The sequence below is a fragment of the Vombatus ursinus genome, unplaced genomic scaffold (genome assembly GCF_900497805.2).
Source record: "Vombatus ursinus unplaced genomic scaffold, bare-nosed wombat genome assembly UNPS02014735.1, whole genome shotgun sequence".
NCBI classification, from domain to species: Eukaryota; Metazoa; Chordata; class Mammalia; order Diprotodontia; family Vombatidae; genus Vombatus; species Vombatus ursinus.
The window spans coordinates 2,675,743-2,686,104 of record NW_020954513.1 but is presented as its reverse complement, the minus strand read 5'-3'; the positions used below and the strand labels follow the sequence as shown (position 1 = coordinate 2,686,104).

At 44.4% G+C, this 10,362-nt stretch overlaps 1 protein-coding gene across 1 annotated transcript in view; it reads right to left on the bottom strand.

The window, feature by feature from the left end:
- Positions 1-2,667, bottom strand: part of SLC25A43 (solute carrier family 25 member 43) — a 44,420-nt gene extending 41,753 nt beyond the window's left edge. Inside the window, exon 1 of the mRNA XM_027861422.1 lies at positions 2,393-2,667. Within this exon, the coding sequence (XP_027717223.1) occupies positions 2,393-2,667 (275 nt within the window). The remainder of the gene's footprint in view (positions 1-2,392) is intronic.
- Positions 2,668-10,362: the final 7,695 nt, after the last annotated feature.

The following is a 10,362-nucleotide window of genomic DNA, read 5'->3' as shown; positions in this document are numbered from 1 at the left end:
ACTACTACTACTACTACTACTACTACTACTACTACTACTACTACTACTACTACTACTACTAATAATAATAATATGTGTTGCATGGTAGGGCCTAGGTATTTCTCACTTTTACATTACCTCTGCTGGCCTAGTATCCTGTGTAAAATTGGGAGGGGTGAGGGGGTAAATTGGCCTGGATCTGTAACTTCTAAGATGTAATGAATTCCCTCTATCAATAACCTGGTCTGTTATTTTAAGACACTAAGAAATTCCATCAGGTAGCCAGTGTATGTCAGAGGTGAAACGCCAACCCTGGGACTGGCTCTATAGCCCCCCTACTTCTCCTTGCATAAAAGTACTCAATGAATAATTCAATTCAATAAACAATCATTAAGTTTCTACCACATGCCACAGGCAGGGGCTATAATAATAGCCAATTTCATTTAGTGCTCTAAGGTTTACAAATCACTTTACAAATTTGATCTCCTGTAACCCTGGGTGGTGCTCTTATCATCCCCATTTTAGAGATGACTAAAACTGAGCCTGAGAGTGTAAGTGACTTACCTAGGGTCACACAGCTAGTGTCTGAGGCCCTGTTTGAACTCAGGTTTTCCTGACTCCAGGTCCAGGTCTATCCTTCAGGCCACGTACCTGCCTCTACAAAAATTAAAGGAATGCTTGCCTTCAGAGAGCTTATATTCTAGCTGAATACTACCCTATCTACAAGGAGAGTATCCATTCAGTTGCCTAATATTGCTACTTCTGCCTCCTACACAGTATGCCTTCCTTCTCTACCCTTTTCTCTACCCACACAACCAACAAGCACCCTACTTCAGGCCGTAATCACCTCATATTCGAACTACTGAATGGTCTCCATGCCTCAAGTCTCTCCCTACTTCTAATTCTTCCTTCAAAAGAATTTTCTGGTCCTTCCACTCTCCTACTCAATAAACTCCCCCACCTCTCTATTGTATTTAGGATCAAATGTAAACTATTTGAGTACTTACATCTTGGCCCCAACCTACCTTCTGAGGTACATTACTCCAGTCAAACTGACCTGGCTACTCCATTTCTGATCCCTGCCTTTGCATACCCAGAATGGATTCTCTCCCCACCTCTGCCTGGGAGGATCCTTCACTTTCCTTCAAGACTTGTTGTCTTGAAATCTATAGTGCCTTCTCTCCCTAAACTACTGCATATGTATTTTTTATTTAATCTGTGTATCTTTGGATATGTGCACTTCTTCCTGGGGAGGATATATGATCCTAGAAGGCAGGGCTAATATTTGTGGTTGTTCAGTCCTGTACAACTCTTGAGGACTGCATCTGGGGTTTTCTTGCCAGAGATACTGGAGTGGTTTGCCCTTTCCTTCTCCAGCTCATTGTACAAGTGAGGAAACTGAGGCAACCAGGGTGAAGTGACTTGCCCAGGGTCACACAGCTAGTGTCTGAGACCAGATTTGAACTCAGGTCTTCCTGACTCCAGGGATGATGCTCTATCCACTGAGCCACCTAGCAGTCCTAGGGCTAATACAGTGTGTTTAAAAAAAAAAAGGCTTATGGTTTTTATAAATGTTTTTATCCAAAGAGGACAATCCAAACACATCCACATAGATGGTAATTCTTTAAATCAAACCTTTCTTGTGTTTTGTCAATGGCTTGGGTGACTCCCTGCTTGTATCAAGAAGAAAAATATAAAACTTGGAAAAACTCAGAAAAAACCTATCTACAGCTAGAAACAGGCCAAGTTTTGGAGGATGCCCCAAAATAGTTCTCACAATTCTTTAATGAATTGAGATCAATTGACTAAGCCCTGGGAATGGTCATAAGGATCCCACCTCTGATGCTTATTAGCCGTGTTACCTTGAGCAAGTGACTTCCGAGCTTCGGACCTCAATTTCCCCATTTGTCAAGGAGATTGTTGGACTAGGGGATCTCTGAGGTTCCCCACCACTAGGGCTAGGATTCTATGGGAAACCTGCTAACAAGTCATCACTTTGACCCCTCTCTGGGCTTCAATTTCCCGAGGTGTGAGGAGGTTAAGTTGGAATTGGACAGCCTCTGATGTCCCTCCCAGCTCCTATGGGTAACTGTGGACACCCAGCTCCTATGGGTAACTGTGGACAAGTCAATTGAGCCCTCCCTGGGCCTCAGTTTCCCAAGCTGTGAGGAGCAGGACTGGATGATCTGAGGTCCCTCCCAGCTCTAAATCTATGATTCTCCTAATGAGCTCCTAGAAGGCTTTGGCCGAAGTACCCGGGAAGACCAACAGCCTTCCCGGCCCCCCGGGGTCCCGGACTTCGGCCCGGGCCTCCCCGCCCCCACCCCCCCCCCCGGCCGCTCCCCCCCCCCCCCCCCCCCCCCCCCCCCCCCCCCCCCACGAGCGGCCCGGGCCCAGCTCCAGCCTCCCTTACTTGCGGTAGGAAGCCAGCTGCAGAATGCTGTAGGGGAAGAGGCGCAGGCACGCCACGCCGTTGCCCTTCCACAGGGCCCGGGGCCCCTCGGCTCTCCAGACGCTGCGGCTGGCGGCCCACGGGCCCTGCGGCTGCCCCGGGCCCCGGCCCACCTGGGCCAGGACAGTGGCGAGCTCCAGCGGGGCGGTGACGCTGAGGCTGAGCACCCCGGCCAGGCCGGCGCACACCAGCCGCTGGCCGCCCGTGAGCCGCCCGTCTCGTCGCCAGGTAGCCATAGCGGTGGCTAGTGACAGTGGCCTTGGGCCCGGCTCCGGCCCGACGCGGGCGCGGGCAGCCGGGACGCCCCACGGCCCTGGGGCTCCCCTTGCATCTGGCGGCCGGCGGGCGGGAGGGAGGGAGGGAGGGAAGGCGAGGGTGGAGGCCCGGGGCGGGGCTGGGGCTGGAAGTGCGGCCCTTGGCCCTGTGGGCTCGCTGCAGTCCTTCCTACCGTCCCTGCACCCCCACCCCTGCTGGGACCCCGACGTTGAGACCGGACCGAGAGAAAGGGCCGGCCGGACCGAGAAAAGGCCAGCCACACCGAAATCCCTCTTTCTCCTCCAGTCAGAAATTTTCCTTTTTAACAAAATTATCTTTTAGTTTGACCTTCACCATCAACGATCTACCATTCCTGTATATATTTAAATTTAAGTATCGCATATGAAACCTCATATTCTGCTATTTACAATTCCTTTTTTTTTTTTAAACTTATATCGCATTTAAAAGGGCAGTGCGCAAACTGCCCCATGGAGCCCCTACTGAACTTTGTGTTTTCTTTGGTGTATTTTTTGGGTTTTATTGACGATCTTTTCTTTGTCTTTTTTATTTCTCATCTATCACTTTCCACTAGGCTCAAGGACCAACTCGTTCCCCTCCTCCCCCATTCCCTCCAAGGCCTTCCTTTATAACAAATACTGTCAAGCAAAACAACTCAACACATTGGCCTGTTTGGAAGACTTAACCTACGCCACACCTCAGTCCATTGCCTCTCAGCCAATCAAGAGAGACATCCCTCATCAGTCCTTTTTAAATTATTTTTCTAATTATGAACCTAACAAGCTTTAACAAACATAAACCCACCAATATGCTAACAACAAAATAGGGGGGTTATATATGACACCATGAATTTGTTATCTATAATTTGGTTTTTTTAAGTATATTAAGTTTTACGGAAATATGTTTTGCATGATTTCACATGTAAAATTGATATCATATTGCTCGCCTTCTCACTGGGTGATGGAGGACCTGGAAGGAGGGAGAGAATTTGGAACTCTAAACTGAAAAAAAAAAAAAAGAATGTTAAAAATAAATAATAAATTTAAAAGTAATTTAAAAACCAAACCAAAAAAGTATATTAAGCATAAATATATATTAAATTTAAAGATGTAATAATTGCCCTTTTTGTTCCCTCTTCGGAGCTTCTTTTTGCCTAGAATCCTAGGTATTTGGCAGGAAGGAGCCTCAGTCCAAACCCCTCATTTTACCAAGAAGGAAACTGAGGTCCAAGGAGGAGAAATGACTTGTCTAAAGTCACACAAAGGATCATTGGAAGAGCCCTCCAAAGGTCTCTGGTCCAATACCCAGTCTCCTCCACACCCACATCTTACAGATGAGAAAAATTTAGCCCCAGGAATGTGAAGAGAATTCATCCAAGGCTACATATGTCGGTAACTGTCCAAGGCAGTTAATCAATCAATTGATCAATCAATAAACATTTATTAAGAGTCAGTTTTGTGGACCGCACGGTGCTAAACACCAAGGATTAAAAAAAAAAAATACAGTCTCTACCCTCAAGGAGTTCCTTTTTGAGTGGGGCAGACAACACGTTAATTAATTAGGTGCATTTAAGGCTAATCAGAAAGCGGAATGCATTAGCAGCTAGGGGGAAAGACGCCCCACAGAGATGCGCTTGGAGCTGAGTGAATCTTAAAAGAAGCCTGGGAAATTGAAGAGGTGGAGGGGGTGGGAGGGGGAGGCATTCCAGGCTTGGAGGACGGCCAGTACAAAGACCTGGAGAAAGGAGATGAACTCATGTTCCAGGAACTGCAGATAGGCCAGGGTAGCTGGATTGTACGGATTGTGTGACTAAATTGTGTAAGAAGACTGCAAAGGTAGTCCTGGTCTTGAAGGCAGGATTCAAACTCAAGACTTCTGCCTTCAGAACCAGTGTTCCTTCACTGTGTCATGCAGCTTTATTTTGGATGGACTCAGTGGCCACTAGGGGAAAAGGAACAAAGAAATGCTAAAGGGATTGGCAAAGACTCCTGGTGAGGCCCAGGGCAGAGCTGCCAGAGGAACCTAGTGGTTACTGGGGTCGGTTGGCTCCTCTTTGCTGCAGAGTGGACCTTTAGTGATCAGTTTCAATATTCTTGCAGTGTGTGTGCGTGTGTGTGTGTGTGTGTGTGTGTGTGTGTGTGTGTGTGTGTGTGTTCAGAGTTCTGCCAGCACTTTAGAGGAGCCCCGTCAGTGATCTTAAATGAACCACATTGAAAGAAAGCTCTTTGATGGGGAGAGGGGGAAAGGAGAAATATTTGATTGGGAATAAGACCCATTTATCGTGGAATGTTTGGGAGAGGAGCAAGTCACATCAAGATTCCAGTGTTTGGGAGATACGGTGAAAATAACACCAGGCAAACTACAACAGGGAGTCAGGAAACCTGTAATCCACCACCACCACCTGGCCTTGGGGCCCCGGGGCAAGCCACAGGCTCGCTCGCCCCGTCTTCACCTTAGGTTCCTCCAGGTGGTCTCTAACTCTTTCCTGATCCTGGAGAATTCAATTTGCTCCCCTTACTAATAGAACTAAGTAGGTTAAAGGTTCTGCCCAGGATTTCCAGCAAACCCTTTCAGATTGACTTACAAACCCCAGGGGCTCACTGCCAGGATGTTTCATTGTTTGGTGATGTTTTCTTAACAAATGGAGATTAAGGGTAGGGGCCCCAGGAAGGGAGACGGCTTAATTATTGAAAAGAGTTATCTGCACTTGAGTTAGAAGGTGCCTGTCTGTACTTAATATTGGGAGCTCTGCTAATAATCAGAGAGCCATATGCAGCAAGGTTATTTCTGTTGTTACAGGTTTCAGGGAATCTTGTATGATTTTGACATCTGCCTAGAAGGCACCTTGTTTCCTTCTTTGTATGGCAGCCTCCAAATTTAGTTCAGTGTTTGGTAAATAGCAGGCGCTGAATGCAGGAATCAATGAAAAAGTGCTTACTGTAGGCCAGGCCCCGACTGTACTAAGTGCTGGGAATACACAAATAAGCTAACCAGGCAGTTGCTGCTCAGCCAGGGGCCCTTTCATTCTGATACAGGACGACAACATTGGAAAGGGTGGCTTAAGAAGAAGGGTTATGAGGTGGTTTGGAAATGGCCAGGAAGTTTCATGGTAGCCTGGGTCTTGGCATGATGGTAAGTTGATTAATAAGTTTGTTGATAAAAGACCATGAGAATCTTGCATTCTCTACACCTTTCAATTGTATGATTATAAACTTTTGGTCTACTGTGCCATAGGATAGGAGGCAGCAGGCACTGGACTTATGATTTCACTATTAGAGGGAACTCTCAGCTAAGGAAAGTCCCTCAACCAAATCAGGTAGGCATCTTCTCAGTCATTTATAATATGGACATTGACTAGAGCAGTTCAGAGAGGTTATGCTGTTTGCTCAGATGTCACACAGGCAACAACTATCAGAGGCAGTTCTGGAATCCAGGTCTTCCTGGTTCCCAGGCCTTATCTCTATGTACAATGACTCTCACTGTCTCATAGTTCTTGTGAAAGTCTTTTTCCTTCCCATACCTCATTAAGGATGCCTTCCATGGCTGTGTGGGTCATTCTTATACAAAATTTTATATGGATGGCTCAGTTGTGATTGACACTCTCTTAGTTACCTTTCTTGGGATAATCAGTTAATCAAGGACCTACTGCATGCCAGGCACTGGGGGCCAGGGATACCAAAAAAAAGTCCAAACAGTTCCTGCCCTGATGGAGCACAACTTGTTAATATAGAAAGCACATAGAAAGCAGCTCTGGTCTCCTTGGAGGGAATTTCCCCCCTATACCTTTGGTGTTTTCCGCTCTTTCCTTCCTTATCTTGAGAATCACTTCCACAGTGTCCTGAAAATTGTGTTGTTTCCAGCATGGATCTTCTTTCAGTAGACTTGGTCTAGTCTAGCTGCTATTCCCATCTTCCATTTCTGCTCCTTCACGCAGCATATCCAGGACTGGGAAGTTACAGGGGAAAAAAAAATGTGGTGATTTTGCTGTCCTTGGTGAGAGTTTGTTGTAAAGGGCTTTACAATTCTTTCCCGTTTTTTCGTCTCTTGTCCTTTCAATTTTGTCCTTAAATACTTTTCAGGATAGGGCAGGTAGGTGGTGCTGTGGATGGAGCGCCAGGCCTGGAGTCAGGAAGACCAGAGTTCAAATCCAGCCTCAGATACTTCCTAGCTGTGTGACCCTGGGCAGGTCACTACCCTATTTGCCTCAGTTTCCTCATCTATCAAATGAGCTGGAGAAGGAAATGGCAAACCACTCCAGGATCTTTGCCAAAAAAACCCCAAACGGGGTCACAAAGAGTCGGACTTGATAGAAATAACTCAGTAACAGCAACTCTTAGGATGAATGCCATTTTTTTAATGGCATCTGGGATTTCATTGGTAAAGGAAACTTCCCAGGGAAGAAATTTCCCCTACCAAGGCAGATTAGCATCTGCTCTGAAATGTATGGTCTTAAGGAATTGGCTAGGACATATAACAAAAATAATATTAATTATATATAGTTTCATGTATTAATTATGTATAGATATAGATAACAATACTATTAATTTTGTTATATATACAGGGCAATTTTGCAAGTGATGGGGATATAAATATGGGCCAAATATAATAAGAGACACTCTCACAGATTGATTGATTGATTCAACACATTTATTAAGCGCTTACTTTTTATAGAGCTCAGAGGGAAGGAGAATTGATTGATTCAATATATTTATTTTTTTATTAATTAATCTATTTTTAGTTTTCAACATTCATTTCCATAAGATTTTGAGTTCTAAATTTTCTCCCCCTCCCTCTCTCCCTTCCCCAAGACTGTGTGTAATCTGATATAGGCTCTACATATACGGTCATATTAAACATATTTTCACATTAGTCATGATTCAACACATTTATTAAGCACCTACTTTTTGTAGAGCTCAGAGAGAAAAAGAAGAGATGAGTAAAAAGTGGTGCCTGCTCTCAAAGAGATGACAATGTAGTAGTTTTCCTTCTGGGGTTTAGGATCTTAGAAGTGTTTGCAAACACCTTCTGTATCTATTGTAACCATATTTTCTAGGCCAGCTGTCTAATCCTCATTGCATGCTATCTTTATAAGTATACATAATTCCAAGCAGGTATGTACAATTATACAGCTATACCTAAAACAATTAACTAGCTTACATTTTCTTGAATAATGAGAATGTCAATCTTCCTCTCAGTCTTCTGTGATACATATACTTTCACTGCAGGCTTTACTAGCTTGATTCATTCAGTTACCATTGACCAAATTATGGGCATTTTAAAGAAATTTCTTTTGAAGGCCTATAGGAGCAACCAAACAGCATTTTGAAATGAGAACTGTCACCAAAATTCTGAAAAGTATTGTTACTGCCAGTGTCTGTTGTGGGCTCCTAAATCTAGGCTATATTTTCACTGTATCTTTGGTCAGATGAGAACGTTTCTATGTTGGGAATGGAGATCATGGAGAAGAAAAGAGAACAAGTTGCTCAGGTCCATCTGTGAGAGGCCTAACTTCTTGTTTGTGAAGTCCAAGGTTAGGCCAGGGTCTGTAATGGGCCCATTGGCTACCCTTTTTATTGGTCAGACTGTCAAATCTTGGCAGGTTTACCGAATCTTCATCTCTAAAATGAGGCAATAGGACTAGCTGGCTTCTGAAGGCCCTTCCAGCTCTGGGTGTATGTGTGACCTTGGGCAAATCACTTCCCCTCCTTGGGCCTCAGTTTCCTCCTCTGTAAAATGAGGGCCCCTGAGGCCCCTTCCCACTCTAAAATCACTGAATTTTTTTGCTTCAGCTTTATTTAAGGGTTGGTTTTTTTTTCCAATCTTTTGTCCTTTAGAGTTTGTTTTTTTTAGGCTTCAGAGAGAAGTGGGAGCAATTCCCTTCGATATTTTCCTGGCAAAGCTGAAATTAATTACAGCTCCATTTCCATGCATAGGAGCACAAGAATGCCATCACTGTTTTCAGAGCCAACAGACTTCTTTAATCTACTTGAAATGTAGGGCTTCAACCGTGGAACAGTGTAATTTTAAGTACCAGCGTCCAACACTCAAGAAGTCTTAAAGCACAATGATGCACTTGAACTTCAACCCTTCAGGATATTTTTGGGATTTCAGTGATGGGCCTATTCCCTCCCATTATGAAGACTGAAAGCCACCCCCTGCCTCCTCAGCCTGGGAAATGTCCTTCCACAAATCCTCCATAGAGGATCTACCCAAAGTATTTCAGGCTTTCTTTTTTTGACAGTCTCTCAGTTTTAAAAAATAATGATGTGAGTGAGCCCTAGTGCAAGATTTGGTTTATCAGCTCTTGCTTTCGCTACCTGACTGTCTCACCTCCTTTTCTGATCATATACCACCCAGGTGAAACCTTTTTCATTACTCCTGTGCACAGGTCATTATTGCTAATACAGGCTGTTCCCAATATTTTTAAAGCTTACCACTACACTAAGATTTGGGAACACTCTGTATGTTGCAGTCTACTTGTTAAACCTATCATACATCTCTCTGCTCTTTGAGTCAGCTGTAATTTTTTTCAAATAATTAACTTCTATAGTGAGTATCCCCCAAGGCTCTGTTCTAGACCCCTTCTCTTTTCACTCTCTCCTCTCTTTCTCAGTGATCCCATTAGCTCTGAGGGGTTCAGTAATAATCTTTATGTAAATGATTCCCAGGCCTATATCTATATTGATATCGAAATCAATTGATTTCGATATCAATATAGATATCTAGTCCTGATCTCTCTCCTGAGCTCCAGTCATACATCTCCAACTGCTTCTTGGACATTTCATATTATATGTCCTGTCTTGTAGGCATCTCAAAACCAACACGTCCAAAAGAGAACTCATTATCTTTTCCCCAAAAACTTTCTCCCCTTACTAATTTCCCTATCGGTCAAGGCTGAGTATAATCCTCAGCTCCTCACTCTCACTGTTCACCTAGAGCTCTCTCTTTTTCCTTCCTCATCTCACATTGCCCAAATGCCTTCTGCCACTATCTCGCTTTTCACCCCTATCTTACATGAAGAAGTGGCCCCTCTCCTTGCCCAGGCTTCTACATGCATCCTTCCGCATTCATGAGGGATCCCATGCCATCCCATCTTCTCCAGCAGATTGCCTTCTCTATCATCCTCTCACTTATCTTTGATCTCTCCTTGTCTACTGGCTGCTCTCCCTACTACCTACAAACACACCCATGTCTCCCCCAAGCTCAAAAAATCCTCAATAGGTGCCTTCACTTCCTCTCTTCTTAACTCTAACAGTCTTGTTTCCAACCTTTTCATTCACCCGAAACTGCTCTTCCCAAAGTTACTAACGATCTCTTACTTGTTCAATTACCTTCTATCTGCTTTGAATATTTAGTGACCTTTTCTCAGTCCTCATCCTTTTTGACCTCTCTGCAGCCTCTGACATTGTTGTTCACCCTCTTCTCCTTGATAACTCTTTTCTCTCTAGGTTTTCCAGACTCTCTTCTCTCCTGGTTTCCTCCCTCCTATCTGACCTCTCCTTCCCAGTCTTCTTTGCCCGATCTTTGACCGGATCATGCCTGCTAATAAGAGGGGTTCCACATGACTCTGTCTTCGACTCTCCTTTTTTCTCTCCCTCTATACTGTTTCACTTGGTTATCTCATTAGCTCGAATGGCTTCAATTATCATTTCTATTTT